Genomic DNA, 23,989 nt, shown 5'->3' with positions numbered 1-23,989 from the left:
GTAACATATTTTTGCTAAAGAAAGTTGATTATCTATTAGAAGACTTAAAGTTCCAAACATATTACAAGGTAAGTTACACGTGACGAAGGAAGACGCGGACGCGCAGTTTAAACTTTTGCAATGTTTTAACGGTGACGTCATTTTCCGTTACGTGAAAGGGAAGAAGTTTCATTGGTAGGGTAGTAGATATCGTTATATCAATGGTAAGTCTTGTCTAACTGAATGTTAATTTAAATGCAACTTACTGTCCCTTTTGTTGTATACAATGGGCGAAAGCCGAGTACGGATTATTAACTGAAGTTAAAGTACACGAGAAAGACATTAATTTACGCTAATGATAGATGATTAGAATTTAGTATTACATTAATAAGGTTTATTGGAAATAGCTTGTGTGATGAACGACATTGCACAATGCATGATGGGAAGCGTGAAACAACAAATCACGTACGTAGGTCTACGCGTCGTGACGTTTGCTCCCAAACCCTTCTCATCATGCGTCTAGCACACTATTTGCGATAAACCTCATGTCATTCATAGTAGTTCAGGCTACAGGCGTTTGTTTGAAATTGTTTAACCTCATATATTAATCAGAAGGTAAAACCAAATTATTTTTCATAATATTTAGCTGGTGGACTTTACCTGAATTGGTCCTTGACATGGCGTGAATCATGTTGAATCATAGTGTTTGCCAAAGTATTTTGAATGTAATAATATAGTACGATATAAATGTAATTCTTTAAATAATTTCATTTGGATTTTTAGTACTTTCGATATACGGATCAACAAGAAAGAAAAACATCTCTTTTATAAATGTAATTGTTTTAAGTAGGCCTAATACATATATATTGTGTTCATGCAGGAGTCACGCACATTTTGTTTTAAATATTGTCATCAGTATTTTGCCTTCATTCTTACCTACTTTGATCTTTCTGTTTTCTTTTCTCACTTCATTTGCAATAGCTCCCTGTCTATTAAACTGTTAAGAACCTGGGGAAGATTAGAGTGGGATTTGGGAAGGAACTGACCCGGGCCGCGCCGCAATTCGGAGACTTACGACGCATGCTCCAAACTCTTTCTTTCCTAACCCAATAATTAAATAGGAAACAATATTAAATCTTCCTGCCGCCATAAAATTACGTTTTTTTTTCAAGCTCATAACCGCGTAACCATTATTTTATAATGTTCTTTTTATGATTATCAAATCGACGTCGCTTAATTAAATTACCATTATAAACGAATCGGCCAAAAGTTACTAACGTAGGCCTACATTATGTATCCTTATTACCACTGAACGCACGCATCCATAACTCGATAATACTCTAGTACTAGTTTGTACCGTAATACCTTCCTTTTGTAAATTTATAAATTACAGGCAAGAACGGAAAAGGAAATCAGCAAACGCAGTGCGTACTCTATTTACACTCACATCAGACGATAACATTTTGCAAGCATAAACAAAATGGGAGTACAATATTTAAAAATGATCTTCTTCTTGGCCATTTTTGGTGAGTATAAACCGTTAATTAATTATGATGGGTAACTGTGTACTTATCTATTGGTTAATTAAGCTAGTTAGTTTGATTGTAGTCTGTTAACAATCGTTTGAGTTCGGTGACAGCACTTAGCAACAACTTGTCTTCATGATTTAGTTCGGGTTGTGGAGACAAGCCAACAAAATGCTGAATGTACTGCCTTTCGCACATTAAGCTATGATTAAATACTAATAGTACTGTAGGCCTACATAGAAGTTTGTTTAGTAATTTAGTACATTAAGTAGGAGTTCTTAACTTTTTTGTTATTCCATAATACAGTACGCACTTTTGGGAAAATTACAGGACATTTATTTTACGTACGGTAATACTCAAAAAGGCAAAATCCATGTAGAGACAAAACGTTGATTAACATGATCCACTTTTAAGTAATAAAACTAAATTAGATTATATTACTGCTATTTGATCATCCCATTCATAATGTTTATTATATATTTATTTTATTTATTTCTTATTTAACCTAACTTTAACAACTCATTATCATTATGTATGGAGGTAAACAGCACTGAAAAGTCACAAAACAAAACAGATAAGAATAATAAGCTGATGATTATTTAAAATTAAAATGTAGGATATTTTTAATAAAGGAAAACTGACCTTTATTAACAATTTAAACTGTATAACATTAAGCCCTGTCTACACTATCAAAGTTAATATGAAAATGCGAGGTGCCCATAGACATGATGGCATATCACTACCATATGTGGGCACATCACACTTTTTTGTCAACCAGTTTGATAGTGTAGACAGAGCTTTATATAATATGCAAATTAACGTCATCTTTCGGTGGTACTCAAGTAGTAGTAGGCCTACAGAATCAAAATGGCAACCGTAATGTTTTAAATTGGTCTCAAACGTATGTAGACGAATCATTCTAAATTTAGCCATGTTAATTATCAATAAGGCTTCGCAACATTACTCAACAGCATCAACAACATTATTTACAAAAACAACTGTGTATGGTTGAAATCAACAGAACACAGTCGTCGTATTGCTAACGATCTCCGTACTTGTTGTGATGTTTGGCAGGATATGCTTCTAACTACACGCTCTCCAAGTTATCACTATTCCTCAGGATACCAAAATTAAAAACTTCCGTCTTCAAAGTATTTGAAAATAAATTTTCCAAAGTTATTTGGAGTTTATGGTGGGTAGGGGGAGGGCCTGAGCAATGCCAAGAGGAAAACCAGGCATTTAAGTATGTCGAAAAAGCCAAAAACGCCCGAGACTCCAGAGTTGGAGGGCCGCTTAGGGTTCCTAAACCAGGGGCCTCATGCATCTGTGTTACTCCACTGCTGTAAGCCAAAACTACGTCATCAGAATTACTCCACATGTGCATCTAACTGCAACGAGGTCTTGTACCCGACAAGGGACAGAGCGTGTGGGTTTCCGTATTTCAATCGTCAACATTAATTATTCATAGTTTTGATAAAGTAACTTTTTCATGAGAATCTTATATGGGTTACTAATTGAACTGTCTCAAAAACTTATGAGCATGCGCAGAGTATAAAAATTATTGCATTGGTTCTCAATATTCATTTAAAATTGTATGGGAAGTTTGGGTGTTTGTGATTAGAGAAGCACAAATTCTATGCACATATACATTTATAGGTTCTAGCCCGTAATTACTAAAGATAAATATTTTGGCACATATGGCGTTTCATACGTATAATATAATGCTCAAAATTACGTATACAATAATGTATTTTCAGAAAAAAATCGAAACGTCGACTGGTGGACTAACATAAAAGGACATTAAATACAGACTTTGGGGCAATAATAATTGTGTTGTTAGAGCTAGCTACCCTTGTAAAACAAAGTTAAATAAATAAAAGTCAACATCAAAATTGTTTTATTTGTATAAATGTAGGCCTACTTAATTAGATTTCTTCTTTTTAAATAATATTACAAAACTTACTTAAGACAAATGCCATAATTTGGTTCGGAAACAGAAAACGAGAGTCATACATAAGAATCAGTGCTCTATCAGTTATTGAACTCAGATTTTTAATTTGTTTCATTTCATTAAGAGTAGGCCTATTACTAGCGGATGTGCTATATAAACTAACTGAAAACAACACACATTCCAAAACCAGAGGATCATTATATTCTAAAGGTTACCGTTTTATAATAAGTGAACAAAAGAGTAGCAGAAGAAAACCACGCACCGAGTGTTTAGACAAACCTGGAAGCATTTAACCGTCTCGATAAATTCACTAATGTTCAAAAAAATTCTATCGTTTGTACCAATAATCTGTCACAAGCAAGATTACAAATGACCAATGATCAGTTTATTGTGGTATTCACATTTACAGCATTATGATCCTGACGATTAATGTCCTATGTTTAGAAGGTGCGTCGAAATTATACAAAGCAACGCAACTTATTGAACAAAGAAAGATATTTTGTAGCTGAAAGAAGAGTTATTAGTATCACTATATCCACCAAGATGCTACGCCTACTACATTTTCCGTTTTATTTCGTATCATTGACAGAATCTTAATACTCTTAATGCTTATATTTCTGTTTCATGTTCGTTCGACCCAGTTTTTGTCATCTGCGACACTTCATATCAAAATACAGTATTAACATTTCATTTTTATTTTTGCCTTATTGGACAACTCGTAATAGGATAACAACTCGGCAACGGAAATATGAAAATATTCATTACACAATTACAACAATCACCCAACCACAGATACATATGAATATATAATGAAACAATTCTGAATGATAATTAGGCAGAACATAGCTTGGCTACCAATCCCAGGGTCCAACAATCCACAGTACCACCATGTACCAGGAAAACAGTGAAACTACATTTACCTCATATCAGACGAGTTTAGCCTCGTCCTATAAGTCGTCTTTTGTGTATATAGAAATTATATTATACACGTCATAGTACTGTATAGTTTAATGTCGGGGTGGATCTGGGGCTGGAAGTGGATTACAGGGTACGAAACAGAGGCATAACTGGTTGCTGTCTGGAAGGGTGCGAAATATGTAAATTTTGAAAAATAGAGCTACTAGGTCTTCGGAAATTGCAGTTATACTTTAAAATATTTAAATTAAGTATACATGATCAGCTCTATGGTGAGTGTTGTCAAAGTGCGAGCCAATAAGGCATGCAATTCATACCGCCAATTCCACAGAACAAAATAATAAAATACAAACAAACAAAAGCCTAATTACTAATTTTAATTGTACAATTCATAAAACAATTACAATAATCACCTTCTATAATTATGGTAATGTTAAATTTGTAAATTTTCTAAAAAAGTTTCAGGTCTACACGGGTGTTCTTAAAATTGAGGGCACCAAACATAAAATTTACGAGATCGAATACAGGTTGAAAAAAAAATTAAATTAAAAAAAAGATGTTAAATGTGCTCTCCCTGCCTCAGCACTAAGGCCCTGCCACAGCCTTTTGGGGTCGTTTCCAGCACATCACCAGATGCATTGATGTTGTCGCCTCATGATGTGTGGTGGAAAGGGGGACGTATAATTCTGTGAACCCCAAACACAGTGGTCGCATACCTTTAACTCTATTCCACCGACCAGCATGGGCATCGAACCCACGACATACGTGTTGTCAACACGACGCTCAGACGACTGAGCTACCGGTCATATTGGTTGTAAACAGGTTAATACAAGCTTCGTTCCCTCATGATGACGGTCATGAATATGCATATTATGACGTAACGATGAATTACGTAATGTGAAGCGCGAATAAATAGACTATTATCAGCTGTTCAGTCATGTACTGTATAGCGTAACGGGTAATGCTCTGTTTTGAGTACTCACAGCTTGGGTTCAAATCTCTACGGTGTTTTTTTTAATGGAAAATAAATATTTTTTTTTTTTGAAAGAGAGATATTTAGAGGATTAAGTTAATTTAAGAAATAGGTAAGCTCTTTGCGATTCCTACCGTCATCTGTCATGATGCATACATACACTATCTATTCACAGTAATCGCTAGGGGATGCCTCTTACCACCGTAGGCCTTCTGGCACAGGCTTGCATCAACTTGTAAAGCTTGGTTCCCACTAGCGACGCAACGTAACGCAATCTACGCAACGTAAGAAAATGCCCTTCTAATAATTGTGTTTGCTCCCGCCTGCGTGAAATCAAACCTTTGTTTGCAGCACTATGGCATCGTCGGTTCCCACTTGTGATTACGCAATACATCACTTTGCGTCGATGCGTCGCTGCGTTACGTTCTAGTGGGAACCACGCTTTATTTGAAACAAAATTAAGAAAATCAATCGAAATATAAATAAGGCTAAAAATAAATGGGCTAATGTGAAAGAAAGATTATTAAATTATAATTCAATACTTCAACTTATTATAATATAAATTGAGGATTCGTCGGCAAAATTATAAATGCTTTATGGTAGGTGGTTTAGTTCTAAATTGAATTTCCGTTGTATGATATCAACTATCATCGATAGTATTGTAATGTCGCCGTACGTCATAATTACATAATTACAGTCATAATTTCCCCCTTTTTTGAGATCGTAATTACGTGCTGACGGAGCTTGACATAACATAAGCGTGGTTCCCACTAGAACGCAACCCAGCGACGTATCGACGCAAAGTGCTGTATTGCGTAATCCCAAGTGGGAACCGACGACGCAACAGTGCTGCAAAAATCGCAGGTTTAATTTCACGCAGGGAGGGCAAACACAATTATTAGAATGGCATTTTGTTACGTTGCGTAGATTGCATTACGCTGCGTCGCTAGTGGGAACCAAGCTTTACCGTCCATCGCATTGTGATTGGGTCAAATTACTTGCGACGCGCTTACGCCTTGCGTTACGTTCTGTGGAAATCAATGGATGGATGTCACGATATTGTAAACATTTTTTTTAATTAGGCCTACTAAAGATTAAAAAAAGATGAAATAACTGTTAATGTTTTCTTTTCTGTTAATTTTAGGAATAAGCCATTGGACTGTAATGCTAGTCAATGCTGGCATCATACCACACAGACTACCAGCAGGACAAATCAACACAAACTTAAATTATAAACAACAGTATTCGGAAAGTGATAGTGGCGAATCAAAGACTTCCAAATCTAATGTACGAACAAATATCCCGGATGCTGCTGAGAAATATCCACTTAATCCGAACGGTACAGACGAACGGAGAGAAGAACGGAGAGACGATAGCCGATCAGGTGGCCGAACCGGTGGTGGCACAGATTCTTTCTTTACGACCGGCTATCCGACTTACACAAGGTTAGGCAGACCAGTCACATGGGGACCGCCACTACCGACGACAAAAATGCCACCACCTCCTCTACCACCTCAACCTGGAACGACAGTTCACCACCAACCTCGCGTAGGTGGAAACAATCCAAAAAGACCTAGGCCTACAATAATTGTTGGAAATATGCCTGCACAGATTAAAGGTCATAATTCCAGACAAGAATCGGTGGATTCGAGCATCAACGGTCAAACAGAGTCAAGTATAGGACTCGTAGCTGGAGTGTTCGTCGGTATCTTTTTAATTGTTGGAGTGTTGACTGTGTTTAATATCCAATGTGTTAAATCACGATTTAGACAATTTCAACATTTACAACTATAGGTCTTTCTGCGTTTAACTTGCTACTGTCATCTGGATCATGGCTTGTCTGGAATAAACGTACCCAAACATATTGTATATGACAATAATTGAGCTTGCTTGTCTTGAAATTCTCGTTGATCCGAGGCAATAAGAACATACCAATTGAACAATACTACTATCAACTACTTTGCTTTATTTTAAGTGTATGAAAAATACTATTCAATTTTGTTCATTTTGTTTATGATATCAATGTTGTATTGTAGAAGTTTTACAAATATCAATATATTTAATCAGCAATTCTTCCTCAGAGGAAGTTGATTAGATGAAAAAATCAATCAAACTTAATTTTTTTTTTACAAACTATTTGCTTAAACCCATTCTATCTTTATTAAGAACTCCAAGTTTGTATTATATTGGAAATACTGATACTAAAGTGATTGTTGCATGGTTATCTTACAGACAGGATCTGTATTAAAATAATATACCATCTGAATAATCTATTAATAATCTGTAACACATAATATCTATAACTATGTATAGATGTATAACCAGGGAAGAGTTAAATTTAACTCTTCCCTGGTATAACGTTGTACGTATACAAATTTGTATACTACTTTCCACATAAAGTAAACTGTACGCTGGACGTTCTCCTATTGACCACATACATGACAAATGCCATTAGTGTTTAAATATAAGAAGAAATGTACGCTCTATATATTTAACTAACTTTTTAAGGTTCTTTATTTTCTTATTATTTTTCCTTTTTCGTCGCAAATTGGTCCTTGTTTAAAATTTATTTACTATACAAGAACCACCATACAGTTTATTAGGAGTTTGGTTTAAGCTTACATGTAACTTTGAAAGTTATGCATTACATATCTAATCATAATATTTTTGTTGAACAAAAAGATATTGATTGCGTTTCTAAAGAAGAATACTGTAGCTTGTGATAATTGACTGAATTGATGAAGATTCACAGAATGTACATACTAATTTGTTGTTATTTACTGTGATTATTATACTATGTTTTATATATTAAAAAGAAGAGTTACATTTACAAATAAAAATAAAAATAATTTGTATTTTTATTACCAAATTACATTGAAATGAAATGTTAAAAACTAACCGAAGTATTATTATGTAACATATCAATTTGGAACTTCTCAATGGGCACTTTCTTTGAATTTGGAGATGATCTAACTTGAGACTATTTTTGTCAGAAGTGGTGAAGCTGATTAATGTTTAGAAACTTCTTGCAGGTGAGTAGCCTAATATGTAGTAGTTGTCAATTCATCAGTCAATCATCAATTTATCAATTCATCCTAAGTTCTACTTGGGTAGGATCCAACGAATGCTTCCTAGGGTTCATTATTGTACACAACGCTACGCAATTAATATGTATTTGTATATTGATGTTCGCAGTATAATTCTCTCTATGCATTTTATGATGTACTTGGTGCTATAGTCAATAATGTTTTACAATCTACTTGATGATCTACCCTTTAATTCAGATAACATTTAGATGTTGGCCTAGCGTGCCTAAATTGGTTGGTAGCGCGCCTAAATTGGTTGGTAGCGCGCCTAAATTGCATCTAGTGTGCAGACACACTGCTTTATAGAAGGAAATATATACGGCCTAGAGAAAACAACGTGCTTATGGTATCATCAACAAGAAAACATTTTTTTAAAAATCAAGTTTATTTAGGGTACAAAGACAAGGTAATTTGGCATTGCTTCTTGGAGGAATCAAAGTAGGACACAAATGCTATCAGCGAGACTGAGTTTCGGCAAATTTCGTCTGCATCAATCATTTTTGCTAGAAAATAAAATCTCAGTTAGGAAAAAAAATGTTCTCATCAGTTTATTTTGTTATCTAAGTTAGCATAGAATACATTATACACGTTATATAGTTATTACAAGTAGGATTACAATATAGAGTATGATGCGTATCTTACTTACAACGATCATCTGTTCTGTTTGCTGAGGTGCGACACCTTCCTTGTCTATTAAGGTTGATGTGAGGTGTAATTACTAGGCCTACGTTCCTCAACAAATCTAAACAAGGATACACCTGGATAGTTCTATGCAAATTACCCTTTTCGTTCGGTTTATGACACCCGTCACTGACTGTGACAGATAACATAGCAACAGCTCTCGTCAGTAACTGAAATCAAGTTCAGTAGTCGAAGATTTATCATATTATAGAGGGCGCTATAGATTGTATTTTTAAGTTGATTCTAACTTTTTACTTCGGCCAATCGGGTGTTGGACATGTATAACCTTTACTTGGGCCTCGTGTTGACGAGTGGAAAATTGTTATTAATGCGCAATATCAGCTTTTAAACTAGTCTTGCAAAACGCGTAGTGTTGTCAAAGCTACGACAGTTGGTTTAATGTCTGGTTATATTCTATTATTTTAAGTTTATAATATGTTGAAGGTCTGGCAGCTGAAATGTTGTACAGTCATCTTCAAAAATATCAATCACTATTATAGACCTCAATTATGTCTAATAAAGGCCTATATAATAAAAGTATACAACTAAAGCTGATATAATAAGCCAAAATCATGACAATCTGATTATAAGTTTAAAAGTGGTTAAACCTTTATGACTAAGTATCTATTTTTGTACAAAATGTTCATTATCATGTGTTTTCCGCCCACCATAATGTGATACTGTGTCATAACGTCATTAACAATGTTTTATTTAATCCTAAAAGTCTTACAATACGTACACAAGTTATAAGACTATATGGGATGCCCAAAACACATCTCACATCTTATATCGCCCACTCAACTGACTGCTTCTTCTTAAAAGTTGGATGTTAATCTTCATAATTCAAAATAGCATAACTAGAATTGAAATAACAATGTTAAGTTGTCATTTTCTTAGTTTAGCCTACAGTAGGGTGCCAAGTTTAGGCAGTTTTCTTTATTTAAGATATTAAGAGTATTTATTCGTCCATAAACTTGGCAATTATACATATAAACAAAAACAAAATATCATAAAAAGTGATAAAATAGATCAAAAGTATGCTTAAAAGAAGAGTATTATCTTAATATTGTTTGTTAACATTTGAATATTCAACAAACTGCAATCAAATGTATCATTCTTAGCTTATTAATAATTAATTATTAGGGTCTGTTCAATTGTTATAAACTTGTTATTTCCTCCTTCTCCTAAATTCCTATTGTGGCATATTTATACTTTCCATATTTTCACATATTTAAAATATATAGCCTAGTAAATTCTTGTGTTTCACTGTCTAACCACAAATACATGCATTAAACAGTTTCTAAGGTAGCATCATAGGCCTACATTATTTTTGTTTCTATTTTTGTTTTCATGTTTCTTTCTTGCTTTATAATACCACATTTCATTTCCTATACATGTTTACATTATTCTTTGTTTGCATTAAAGATTTGACTCATAACAAAATAGAAAGTGACGGCAACATTTTTAGTCATGTGTAAACGCGACTCTACAGTTCATTATGTCGGTTGGTCGGTCGGTCGGTCGGTAAAGTCAAATTGAGCACGCGACTGCAGCCACGTATGGCCTTGTTCCATTGTATATAAGTTTGAATAGGCATAGCTTTGATGGTGCTATATTTTTTTGAAATTATTCTATGAAAAAATCAGGACCTGCGGCCTACACAGAAAAGTAATTAATGACAATTTCCATGTGACGGTGATCGTTTCAATTTTAATAGTCCTAATCGTCTTGACAATCAAGTGGGAGTGACAAGTTAAAAAGTTTTGGTGATAGATTGCTCAGTGATGCGTGACTTTGAACTATGAACTCTAGGAGAATTGTATTAGTAAGACAAGTACACCGACGACCGCATATTATCTGAAGACTCGTTGAATTTCCCCTCTTTTAATTTTCCTGTAAAAGTTCTTTGTTAAAAGTTTCACAAGGCTACAAATTATTTTAGAGACTTTTCGAAGTTTGCAAATTCATGATGAATTATTTCAAAACGTTACTACTCATCGGCTTGTTATGTTTTGGTAAGTGTCACATTTATTATTATTATTTAAAAAATATCGTCTGACAAATTGTCTGGGTTTATATTATAATATAATACCATATTATTCTTGAAAGACTGTAAATTTCTGTCGCGTAATCCATTTATTCATTCATTTAGTCACTAATAGTACTTGTAATAGATGTACATGCTTCATCGAGTTTCGAAAAAAGTTCACTTATAATGTTACTACATTGTATATGGATTAGACTGATAGTGGGTCCATGTGTTGCTTCGTCACTCCCTCTATGTTACAACAATAATTTATAGTTCACATTATTGATGTTAATTGAATGTCATTCGTTTTGTACTCATCGACAATTTTTATACCACGCCCCGACACAATCCCCTTCTGACGTCACAAGTGCTATGGTGAATATCTTTACGTTTCCTCTTCCGTTACTTATGATCGAAATATTAATGTGTGAAATGGTGATTACGTTGACAGTTTAATTAAAACGCAACATTCAAATTACAAAACTTCACTTTATAAAATGTATTTAAAAAAGTTTATTAGATTAAACGTTATAGCTTGTAATTAATTTGACCTTCCTGTATTTAATAAGCATGTAGTGACCTGTGATTGCGTTTACATCATGTAATACTTTAGGCCTAACGTCGGTTGTGATTATTCATTGAAATACCGTTTTATATTATTACGTATTAAATTGTGTATATAAAGAACAGAATAGACGTAACAAACCATAAATGCATTTTTATACTATTTATGTATTTATTACGGTAGTAATCGCAAATAAAAACAATATTTCTTTTTCATTAAAAAAATAAAAATCGGCAGAGATTCGAACCCAAGCTGAAGCTTAGGAGTACTCGAAACAGAGCATTACCCGTTACGACACAGTACATTACTGAACAGCTGACAATAGTCTATTTATACATGCTTTAGTGCTGAGGCAGGGAGAGCACATTTAACATCTTTTGATTTTCTGTGGCTCTCGACACCTGTATGTTTTATGTTATAAATTTTATGTTTAGTGATTATAAGATAGTGCTTATGTATGCAACATCACAATATTTCAATTGTATTCTCAAAATATTTATTTTCAAAGATACAATTTTAATTTATAAATGTAATATAAGTTGATTGTAAGTAACCCGAATTTTTCTTATATTTATTTAAGCTTACACAAAGGCCCAATCAGAAATTGACTTGGAAAATGCCAACCCGTCATCTTTGGTCGGCCTATCATCTTTATCTCAGTTAGAAGGCGGCAACGAGGGCGACTCAGCCGAGAGTAGTGAAATCGAAAGCGAGAGTGAAGGTTCTGATGGCGGCGGGGACGCCCCTGAATCCAGTGCTACAAACATGGGCATTAATATCGAGGACACTAATACTTTAGCACCACCCTCAGGGGACATTAATTACATGGGCACAATTGAAAGTACTACTTCAGTCGTTATAGGTGCTATCGTCGCAGCTGTTGGCATCGTGTCGATAAGCGCCGCAGTTGCCGTATTTGTGATGGTTCAACGGAGAAAACAAAGATTGGGGGACGAAGAGGTCGAGTAAATAAATGAATTTGAGGACATCACCATGTTGACATGATAGGAACACAAAGTTCATTTGGTTTCTTAATTGACAATATTAATAATAGGATGTATTGAAGTATCGAAGAAGTTTCACATTAACTTGATGGATTTATCTATTTATCTAACTGAATTTTCTTATCGGTCATATGGAGTTGTAAGAGAATAATAACATTCTTATTTGGCCACACTTTTTACACATTTATACAGATACTATTGATTATTTAACAGACAGACCAAAACAAAAATAGTAGGCATAGTACAAACGTAATAAAGAGAAAACATTATTTTTCTGGAATTTATTTTATAGTAAAATAATGAAAATAAAAAGAAATGTTTGTATCGTTTTAATCATAAAGTTTGGTTTAATTTCACCGAATATTAGAGTAATACAGTGACGTATGCTTGGGTTTAAAATGTGGTGTGTGCACATTATACAACAAATTATACATTTCGGAAACACGCCGAACGTTTTGCAATTTGTTGCAAGTACCTAGTTTATATCTTCTGCTGCTTTTACGAATTTTTTCGAGAGCTGTTCCAACTTTCATAAGTCCTTAATTGTTACCAAAGTGTCATAAAACTCAAGTTCATCCTAATTTTACTATTCTGTTGGAAGTCATCGGAAGTTCGGCAACATTATTCACGACATCAACTTAAACACTTCGGTGTCAATCAAGGACTTACGAAATTTGAAAAAGCCCTCGAAATAACGTAAAAGCAGCCAGCAGATATAAACTAGGTACTTACAACAAATTGCAGCAAATATAAACTACGGTACTTACTTACTTGTATAACAAATGTTTCTAAGATGGGGGATTGTGGGAAGCACACAGCATGTGACCAATCACGATCATAATATTTTTTTTAATGCCGTTGAAAAAAATGTATTAATTCTCTCTAAATTTGGTTTTAAAATGTCCAATCACGCAATGGCCAATGTAAACACATAAGTATGAAGGTGAAATCGTTGATGTTGGCATCGTATTTTAAAGATATACTCATCTATTGGCTAAAACCAAAAATAATATTAGCGGACCGCCCTAACAGCTGACGTCACTGTGAAATGTTCACTCCCATGCGCAAACAGTAATATTGCAGCACAACATGTAGACGTCACTGATGGAAGGTTAGTCTACTGTGTCATTTCAATGAAAATTGAATGACGTTTGACTAATAATCAATAGTATTGTTTAATAATATATGTTTATTTGAAACTAATTGACATGGTTCTTTTACCTCAAACACTTTCTATGGATGATGATACCTATTTTACAAATAAACAAGGCCATATACATGGGTGCAGTCACGTGCACAAATTTGAGTTAGTGTTGACCGACCGACCGACCGACAGACCGACCGACCGACAAAGTGAGCTATTAAAATAGAACGTATTAGAAAAGAAAATACATTTAATGTTTGCTAGTGTAGGCTAGGCTTGAGTATTTTGTTGTCTACAAATGCGCTCAGAACCAACCAAAATGTCGTTCAGTTGCAGAACGTTATAAACTATTATTCCATCTTTTTGTCACGTTGAATAATATATTAAAAAAATATAGAAATAGAGATACATTGTTGGCATAAACTGCTTTATTGTGAATTGCTGTCAGAATGGTCAGATCACCAAGTATCATACCAGGGATATCACTATGATACTGTATGTCGGAGGTCCTGTATTTGGATGAATCACGCTTGGCAAGTATAACCCTAAAACATAATTAATTCAATCAACATTATATTAGGGCCATTTGCGCAACTTACAGAAATTGCCTAAGTTTATTACGAAAGATGTTACCAAAGCATGCATTGATATTGTCCCTTGCCAATCCAGAGTTATTGCTGTACGCACCAAATGAGGTATAATGGCCTTTTGAGGGAACTATACTTGGCAGTGTACGCACCAAATAAGGTGTAAGGGCCATTTGAGTGACCCATACTTGGCAGCAAGAAGTACAACCTAATTAATCAATATATATCTATTATTGCATTCATTGAAATGACTTTGTATACAATAACCTTCAGAAATATTATCTAAGGTGTTTTTGAGATGGTTTACTTGTTAATGAAACATGTTATGAACGTGCTACTGAAGTGTTGCAGTGACAATGTTCCCGCCAAGTCAGGGACATGGGACGGGACTTCTTCCCCAACCAGCCTTGCCTAGTCTATAGTCTAATTAATGAGCTGACGTTATTCTGTAAATGCATTTTATTTAAAACGGGGCCAATCATGGGATAAATTATCCAGTAAATTTCGGAAAAAGACAGGGAGGTTTCTTCATTTGCAAAAAAAAAGTACTGTTGGTTATGGAGCATCTGTTGGTCAAGTCAGCGACCATCAATTTATTCATAAATATAAACTATATAATGCGGGATTTTTAATGAAGGTAAAATCAAGTACTTAATTACAAATCAACGGACATTAAAAGCACATGAGCATCTTTCTTGTGTTTCCTTCGGCAAGCCCGGCAGAAGAGATTCCACATTTGTAATGATGTTGGCAACATTTCTTGCCAAGAAAGGGACATTCACACGTTGAGGCTTAACAATAGAGGTTGGACCTTAATGAATCATATTTGGCAAATATAGTTTTACCTACTTAAATGAAGGTGATTTGTTTTCAGGGGGCCATTTTAACCTCCTTGGCTCAGATCACTCAAGCGTTAGAAACTAAACGATTGCTCACGCAACACGGTGCAATATGATTGACATCATGCAATATAACAACTAATTTGATTGGATTATTCAATTAAAGACTGACCAGGATCTACAAATCATGATTCATCTTTATCTTTACCCTAAATCTATAATTGATAAAGCCATTGTAGCATGTCTGTCCAGACCGTGTAATTTGCCCTATATTTACTGCGCATGCATAGTAATGACTTCACTGCAAAAAAATAAACAATGAGGTTTTAGTTTGCCTATCAATCCCAGAAAATTGCCTACCAATAACAGGGTATTGGGTTCAAATCCTGTTTAAAGCTGATAAACTACTTATTTCACCTAGGCCTACAGTACAACTTATTTCAATCAAATATTTTAATGTACCTATATCCTTGTGTGACTACTGTGAACACATTATCGTCTGGTGAAAACAAAGTTCGTTATTGGAAATTTCTGGTATGCAACTAAAACGAATAATAATAATAATATTTATTTATTGATCATATTTTAATTAAATTGACCCTTTAGATACTTAAACGTTTAAGTAGGGGAAAGCATTTACATGAATAATAACATAGAATATATCATTTTGACCTAGATAGATGACAGCTATTTCCACAGCACGTGTCGATATAAATATACACATGAAATTATAGACAATCAACAACGCATCAAAGTTGATGTCAATATCAATTAAACAATGACAATACAATTTATAATCTCAATGTACAGAAATGTATAAAATCAACGTGTCGTCATTATTATTAACATTAAGTAAAGATGCGTTTAGTAAACATAAACGTAAATACGTTTAGTTAAGCGTGGTTCCCACTAGAACGCAACGCAGTATCGACACAAAGTGCTATATTGCGTAATCACGGGGAACCGACGACGCAACAGTGCTGCAAAAAAGGTTTGATTTCACGCATGCGGGGGAAAACACAAATATTGGAAGGGCATTTGCGTAGGTTGCGTTACGTTGCGTCGCTAGTGGGAACCAAGCTTTACAAAGTTAACTCAAACTCGGGCCTATACTAACTAAAAGAACATGGTCCACAATTACATAAAAAGTAAATGTAATATTTATTAGATAAAACTTAGGTATCAACAAGATCACACGTTATACAATAGAAACGGAGCATACAAAAGACTACGAAAAACTGGAAAATGGATCTGCTGCAGACAATACTTAAAAGTGCACTAAATGAAGCAAAGCTAAGATAATAATATGACAATGAAAACTTCTTTTATTTTCTTTGACCGATGACAATATCAATATGACAGCAAATAAAAATAACTGATTTAAACAAAGAAAAGGGGAAACTTATTATAATGTAGGCCTAAATGATTATAAAAGAAAGAACCCCATTTAAATATCAATTTCATTAAATAATAATAGATACATATATTATTTCAGTGTGAACACATCATGCTGAATTATGTCAATATGTCGTCCATCTTTGTTAAACTTTTTTTTATTTTTGTCCCGGAATATTATCAATTTTGTGTGAATCAGTATTTAAAATAACCTATCTCCAATTAGAAAAAAATAAATCCATTTCCAATTTGCGACAGTTCTTCTTCTAATTTGGGAAAAAGTTGGAACCATGGTCTAATAAAGCTTTCACCTCTTTTCTTTCTTTTTCTTTCTAGTCATGTCAGTCACATGATCATCTTCTTGGGCGTGTGTTAAAAAATGCTAAAAATAATCTTGGTTAACATAATTATCTTTGTATGGTTTAAAAGCATGTTCGTAATTAGACGAAACAAAATAAATGTATCGTTAAATTGAACTGGCATGGCGCATGTTAAATGAGGAAGCAACGCATTCAACTATGTTATTGCACTACCCTGGAAAATTCACAACTCAACAGATATGTTAACATTAAAGATGTATTATCCCCCTGAAAAATAATTCTTAAAACATTTTTTTTTAATATTCCATTTTAATGTAACATAATAGTTATCCACTTTAACCAAAAATTGGATCGAAAAAAATTGTAATTACCTGAAAAAATGTAATTTAAAGCAAAAAATGGTCAAATTGGCTGCCAGCCAATAGATTTATTGTTGAATTTAACCATTTGTTTGTCATTTTACAAGTGAAAACATTATTTTTTCGTTTTTTTTTCTATGGAAGTGATTAACTTTATTAAAACTACAAAATTACATATTCAAAGTCTGATTTAATTAATCTTCATTTTTCATGTTTTTTCGGGACAATACATCTTTAATGGGCGCGGTGTATGGGACGCTCACGTTTGAATCCCTGCTAAAGAATTGTATTAACCTGTTATTCCCACTTAATCTGACGGTAATCAATTGATACATCTGTTCTGTTTCATGCATGATATTTATGTTTGATAAGGAATGCCCTGATGCTGAATCTTGATGCAAATATTAAGCATTTCCGAAAACAGTTGGAAAAGTTACTTTCGATTGCTGACTGATGAAGACTGTTTTCTCTTTGTATAGATGTTTTAGGCCTACATCTCTGCAAATACAAATAAATATCATAAACACAGATTTGAATTATCGACGATACTAAATAGTTTTATGTTTAAGCAAGAGTCTATTGTACAGGGCCTATAGCGCGTAAACTAGCATATGATGGAGTTTTTTTAGTGTTGAATAAAAATAGATAACATTTAAAAAATGAGACACCTATAAGACAAACGAACGAACAAACATGCCTCTAGTCATAATTATATATTTGTTTTGTTTTATTATTATTGTAACCACGTAGTAATTACAGTAAACTGTAAATAACATTGGAAAGAACCTGTATTATTCTAATAATGATGAATTAGAAAGATGCACAAATGTGTATGAATAATATAAATAACTCTAACCTTTTGGATATCAAATTATACTTAACTTATTATTAATATTATTTGTTTGTTATTGTAGGTTTTTATCCAGGTACGCACTTATACGAGGGTATCTCTCTTTTTTATCGGCTAGGAAAATACATTCAATTACAATCGTCATTGCACTACATATAAAGAAACGTTCACATTATGACACAATTCTATGTATTTACATGAGGCATCATACGCATGAATGTTATGCATAGCCCCCGCTCCCTTTAATGTGTCATATACCTACTAAACATTCCGGGCCCGCATCATCATCAATAATAATAATAACAATAACTATAAATTCGCCAATACTTATGTAACATGAGTCAGAATCGAAAGGAAACGGTTAGTAACAAGTTGGAAAGATTCAAGACACGGGCCATGCTATTTAAGTAAGGATTTGTAAGCCGTGCATGGTACAGGGTTCCGCATGCAAAACAAATGTATAATCGTCACAGCGATGAAGGGGCTTCTATTACGGAGAAAACTGTGCACTTTGAAAATGAGTGTTATAGTTCAAATCGAGGCCTTGTGACGGATTGAGGGGGTTTTATTTTATGCCGTCAGCAATATTTGCTTTGAAATTGGCATTATTTAATATTCCAAAGTTGAACTTAGTATTGAAATGTACAATGCAAATTGTTTTCCCTTAAACTTAGTATGAAACAATTATACAGTATTATAATTTATTATTTTGTAATAAATTACTGTGACATTTTAAAATTGTCTGATGTGTTTATCATTATTAGCTTATTTAACCAATTATTGGTACAGTATCAGGCGAATTATGTATTCAATCATGGAGTTTCTCCATGATTCAATCAATCAATTAATCAATCTTTTATTTCGGAATCTCTGGTCCATAGAAAGTAAAATTACATATAAATTAATTAAAAATAAACGAGACTGTACTAATTGCTACTAATCATCTCAGGAGTGGCATTCCATCTGGAGAGCATATTTGACTTATATAAGACGTCGCCTATAATCGTTGAGAATAACAGATTTTACTTAAAAATAATAATACAGTCTCAATTATTGTTTTCGAATTACTTTTACAAGAAAAACCCAAGACACATAGTCAAAACAATTAAAAGTATTTTCCGGAGCCTTCAAAAGGGCAATTTCGAAAACCTTAATAAGTTTTGCCAAATATTATTATTTTATTGGAAAAAGTTGGCAAAGTGCATTGATTAATGAAATTATATCGTTATAAACATTAATTAATTTAACTAAATAAACATGTTTAAGGTTTAAATTTGAGATGTATTTATTGTTTAAGGTAAGGTAATAAAAAGGAATTTTTAGCGAGAAAAATAAAGTTGAAAAAAGTTAGGGAGTTTTTGTGTTTTAGAAAACGTTAAACTTTCTTTCTTTTTCACATTAAAATATCAAAGCGCACAGAATACCCTCAAATTGCATTTCTCTGCTAAAAAAATCTATACGATGATAACGTTATATAGCTAACATTATAGAGGAAAAGATGAAGTGAAATATAAAAATAATTTATACAATACATAAATAGATAATTGGATGTTTACATAAAAGTTGCAATATTACAAAAACAATGATGCGTAAAATTATGCACCGTTGATTGACGTCAAAAATTAAGCTGCTCAGCGGGATTAGTCAGATTTCTAGGTGTAGGAGATACAACCTGTTGCAGCTGAACATGACCCGACGCTTTCCTTTGCTGCTTATGACAGACCTTGTTAATAACGATGAGAAATCATTGACGAAACATGTTCACGTTGTCGTTTGGTTCTGGGGAATTTTTTGCTTCAAAAGCGCAAGGTTTGACCTCCAAGCACCAGAACAACTCATTTTCCGACTGAGTGCAAGTAATACACGTTTTCTCTGATTTTCATTCACAAGTTTTGTTAGCAAATTATCTACTATTCAACATGAAGATCGCAATCAACTTTCTACTTTTGGCACTATGCGGTATGTATCACTGTACAGTTGTTGTTGCATGCTATGCTAGCCTGAACGAACTTAGCTTATACTTTACCATATGCAAGCACATGTTTTGCAATCACGCACGTGTTATTGTTTAGGCCTACTTATGATAAATAATTTTAGAAATATATTTAAATTTTATGGTTTTAGACTTAACTAATGACTCGTTGAAAACTCCCAACTACTAGCCATGCATCTAATTTGTCACGTGTTAGCATAACACATTTTCAACAATGGCATGGTATAGGCCTATTGCATATTATGAGATATTTTTGTTAAATTAATAATTTCTTTAATTAATTTTTTATTAGTTAAATTAAACTAATTGATAATCATGTCCTAATTTTGACGTCTAGATTGATAGGAGTTTGTTGTAATATTGGAATTGATTTTTTTTTAAATAACAGTATGCAGTATGTATATCTATGCTGTACAAATATCATCTGTAAAATTTATTTTACAGAATGTTTTGCAAGAATCAATTATAGTTTACAAGTCCATGACAAAGTGTCAAAATTGAAGAGTTTTCTATATTTTAAATTCTGCCTTTCAACCTCAATATCGAGTAGTACTATTTATGGAATGGCAAATCTCCAGCATTTGCTACCGGTACTAACAGCTGTTTTATCCTAATATCCTACCTACTGTATAGTTAGCTCGAATAATTATACCTTTATCGACATTTATAGACACATAGCAAATTTGTATTTAAGTTTTAATTAAAATTCCAGCTTGATTAATATATTACATTAAAACAAACTAAGTTGCAATATGAAAATGTGAACTGGTAGAAGTTATCTAATTTTCATTTTACATGAAATGAATTGTTTCAAAAGGATTAAAGATAAACGAAAACAAATTAGAATGTCGAATTTTGAGATTCAGATTTAACGTTTTATTACATAAAAAAAAAAAGAAGCAATACTTTGATACAGTTCCAGTCATGTTATATGAAATTAATAAATTATTGTTTTTTAGTAAAAATTTTAATTTGGGTCTCTATATTATATTTGTTAGGATTTAGTTTACTGATCCAATCATGGAGGTAATTATTTTTACTTCCATGATCTAATAAACAATATTTGCATAGTTTAACCATGAAGGTAAAAATAATTTGTACCTTCATGCTATAAATATTTATTGACAATAAAGAGTTACCCCACTCCCCCTTCAGTACGGTATATATTATGAGCAGGTTGTAACATAATTCGATAACTTTTACAGTATACAGTACAAAATGTATAACATTGGTATATACTGGGCAATCTATAGGCCTAACTGTAGGAGTAGGCCTATTAACTTCAAATTACTTGATGTTTCAGTAATATAAAATAAGCCATCGAAAAGCAAATTTAAGTTTAAATGTAAAAGTTACTGTGTGTGTTTTTTTAAATGATGAATCACCCCGGATTACGAGGTATTAGACGATAGGGGTAGCCTAGTCAGTGTAGTTATCAATATAAGGTCGCATAACGATGAGTCATAATTAATATCTATAATTTATAATCAATTATACACTAATATTATGCCTCATGGGTGTATTTGGTCGATAATTGAATAGTAAAATCTCAGTTTATAAGATACAGAGTGATTTTAGTAACAGATCCGGTAAATAGTCTCAATTTAGACCAATCACAAATTGTATTTAGGCCTACACTTGACACGTGAGCATTCTTGCTTTTGTGTTTAGGAATAGTATTGTATTTACTTACGTTTAGGTAAACGTGCAATTTGATGGGTAGGCCTATACTGCTTCCCTACGTGTAAATATTAAAGAAAACAGGTTTTAATCGGTTTGGTGATTTTGGATTTTTAAGATTTTTTGTTATTGTTCTTTTGATATCTTTTAATTTTTTAAAGCTCTCTCACAAACTTTATGTAACAATAAAAGTGTGATGTGCCCAAATATGGTAGTGATATGCTCACATATGGTAGTGATATGACATCATCGTTTCCATATATGGGCACATCATATTTTTTTGTTACAACAGTTTGATAGTGTAGACAGAGTTTATCTTTCTTGCATTTAACCAACAGGGTTATTTTTATTCTGGAATTTCCTGATGCCAGTCAGTACAAGTCTATAATATATTCTCCTGTGGATTATTTGAATAAAGTTCCTACAGGTCACTTTGTTTTAATTTTAGCTCCTACTCCTTCCATCGAAAGTGCGTACATCATATTCATCAACAATAATTGTCAGGGGTATTTAGAGGTCATTCCAAAATCTACACAAACAACTTTAATAATCATTTTTTGAAAGTTTATGTCTGTATGTGGTGTTATAAATTATATATTTGTTATGGTTCGGGAATCCCATAATATTGAATGGTCAGTTTGGACCATTAATGTTTGGTGTGCGAAACCAGATATCCCATGCAACAGAATAATATGCAATATAATGAGGCTGTGTTTGCGCTGACTAACTTATTTTCTTTCTCGTTAATCCAATTTATACCGCAGGAAAAAATCCTATATAATTTCATCACACAACAATAAAAACAATCACCAGATATCATACACTATTATATGGTCACTTCTCTATAATTATTAATTAAAAATATAAAGTTAAATACTCACAGTATCGGCGATAATTCTCATCTTAAAAAATAAAACGATATATAATGACTAAAATTCTTCTGCCGAAACAACGCTCTTACGCAGCCTAGTCAATATAAACCTTCACCTGATATGTAAATTAAATACGCGCGACCAATAGCATTGCATTGCGACATAACACGCCACCAATCATGCCTTAATAAAATAAATTTCCGAGAATCCATCATATATTGCAAAATGGTCGTCATAATCGCAATTGGAATATAATTTTCAAGTTATTGGCTAATAAAATATATTAAAAAATAATTTTGATCTAATAATAAATGATGAATTAAGTTGTTATGTTTTTTCTTTCAGTATTTTCCGTACGGGTTTCAACTCAACCAACACCAACTGTTGTCCCTGATGTATCTGAATTTGAATCTGAGAGTGAGCTGTCTGAAGCTGGCGAAAACGCCGCAGAAGCTGCAGAAGAAAGCAATTTACCAATAGGTGCAACATCCCAACCAGATCCCGATTCAGACAGCAGCTCAAGCGAAGAAGAAGAGGTAGACGTAACAGACCCTAATGCAGTAGATGGTACAGATGCTCCTGACGCAGAGGATACCACCCCAGCTCCTTTTGGAGGACTAGCTGGTGCAGGAGGAGGAGCTGCTGGAAATAACTTCAATGCCAACGGCAATGCGGTAGAGGCTGAAGCAGGCGATTCTTCTGGAGCTGTTCTAGGAATGAAGGCTAGCGATCAAACTGTAAGAGCTGGCGGATTCAGTGCCACGGCAGTTGGTGTAGCTACAACACTTGGAATCGTCGGTGCTCTGGCGGCAGCTGCAGGAATTATTCTGTACATAAGAAAGAAGTAAATGTATTCACAGAAAGACAATTCTTTACGTTCCATCTAAAATCTAAATATCTTTTAAACATATTATATATAGCCTATACGTTGTATATATTACTTACGTTCTATATTGACTCGTTGATGATTAAAATACAGTACGTAATTACTGACTTCAGGATACAGATAGTTGGCTGCAATATATTGTAAATATTAGCAAATCTTTATTCGTATTATTAGAGTGTATTTGTGACGTCATGATTAATACAAAGGTCAGATTCAAGTATATGCTGCACCTACGATACACCTAGCGACGATGACACTGAATGTACTGTATGCTGTATCTCTTTCAGAATTGATAGATATTGTATGAATGAATAGTATAAGTACGTGTTTGTCAATAAAATAATATATTTTGTGA

General features: G+C 33.4%; 4 protein-coding genes across 5 annotated transcripts in view; 3 read left to right on the top strand and 1 right to left on the bottom strand.

Moving 5' to 3' along the window:
• Positions 1-9,196, bottom strand: part of LOC144853554 (long-chain-fatty-acid--CoA ligase ACSBG2-like) — a 28,459-nt gene extending 19,263 nt beyond the window's left edge. The window contains exon 1 of the mRNA XM_078711260.1: positions 9,077-9,196. The gene's annotated coding sequence lies outside the window, so the exon portion shown is untranslated. The remainder of the gene's footprint in view (positions 1-9,076) is intronic.
• LOC144854278 (uncharacterized) lies at positions 182-7,883 on the top strand. Of its 2 annotated transcripts, XM_078712203.1 has the most exons (3): positions 182-203; positions 1,373-1,505; positions 6,489-7,883. In XM_078712203.1, the coding sequence occupies exons 2-3, from the start codon at positions 1,460-1,462 to the stop codon at positions 7,136-7,138; spliced, it is 696 nt and encodes a 231-aa protein (XP_078568329.1). In that variant the 5' UTR covers positions 182-203; positions 1,373-1,459; the 3' UTR covers positions 7,139-7,883. The 2 variants fall into 2 exon arrangements, with proteins under 2 accessions (XP_078568329.1, XP_078568330.1); XM_078712204.1 differs by lacking the exon at positions 182-203 and having other exon boundaries at positions 1,322-1,505.
• Positions 9,197-10,850: 1,654 nt separating the features above from the next.
• On the top strand, positions 10,851-12,937 carry LOC144854430 (uncharacterized). The gene is made up of 2 exons (XM_078712385.1): positions 10,851-11,126; positions 12,286-12,937. The coding sequence occupies exons 1-2, from the start codon at positions 11,078-11,080 to the stop codon at positions 12,672-12,674; spliced, it is 438 nt and encodes a 145-aa protein (XP_078568511.1). The 5' UTR covers positions 10,851-11,077; the 3' UTR covers positions 12,675-12,937.
• A 6,910-nt stretch (positions 12,938-19,847) lies between these two features.
• Positions 19,848-23,989, top strand: LOC144854365 (uncharacterized). Its single transcript, XM_078712315.1, has 2 exons — positions 19,848-20,162; positions 23,094-23,989. Exons 1-2 carry the CDS (start codon positions 20,123-20,125, stop codon positions 23,594-23,596), a joined length of 543 nt encoding a protein of 180 aa, XP_078568441.1. The 5' UTR covers positions 19,848-20,122; the 3' UTR covers positions 23,597-23,989.

The sequence above is a fragment of the Antedon bifida genome, chromosome 10 (genome assembly GCF_963402885.1).
Source record: "Antedon bifida chromosome 10, ecAntBifi1.1, whole genome shotgun sequence".
Lineage (NCBI taxonomy): Eukaryota > Metazoa > Echinodermata > Crinoidea > Comatulida > Antedonidae > Antedon > Antedon bifida.
The sequence above is the reverse complement of the archived record's forward strand: the minus strand, read 5'-3'. Positions and strand labels throughout refer to the sequence as shown.

Excerpts from the sequence above, each read along its gene's own strand:
- LOC144854278 (XM_078712203.1), top strand. The coding sequence starts at position 1,460 with ATGGGAGTACAATATTTAAAAATGATCTTCTTCTTGGCCATTTTTG. Across the intron at positions 1,506-6,488 it reads CTTCTTCTTGGCCATTTTTG|GAATAAGCCATTGGACTGTA; the intron begins GTGAGTATAAAC and ends TGTTAATTTTAG.
- LOC144854430 (XM_078712385.1), top strand. The coding sequence starts at position 11,078 with ATGATGAATTATTTCAAAACGTTACTACTCATCGGCTTGTTATGTTTT. Across the intron at positions 11,127-12,285 it reads CATCGGCTTGTTATGTTTTG|CTTACACAAAGGCCCAATCA; the intron begins GTAAGTGTCACA and ends TATTTATTTAAG.
- LOC144854365 (XM_078712315.1), top strand. The coding sequence starts at position 20,123 with ATGAAGATCGCAATCAACTTTCTACTTTTGGCACTATGCG. Across the intron at positions 20,163-23,093 it reads TCTACTTTTGGCACTATGCG|TATTTTCCGTACGGGTTTCA; the intron begins GTATGTATCACT and ends TTTTTCTTTCAG.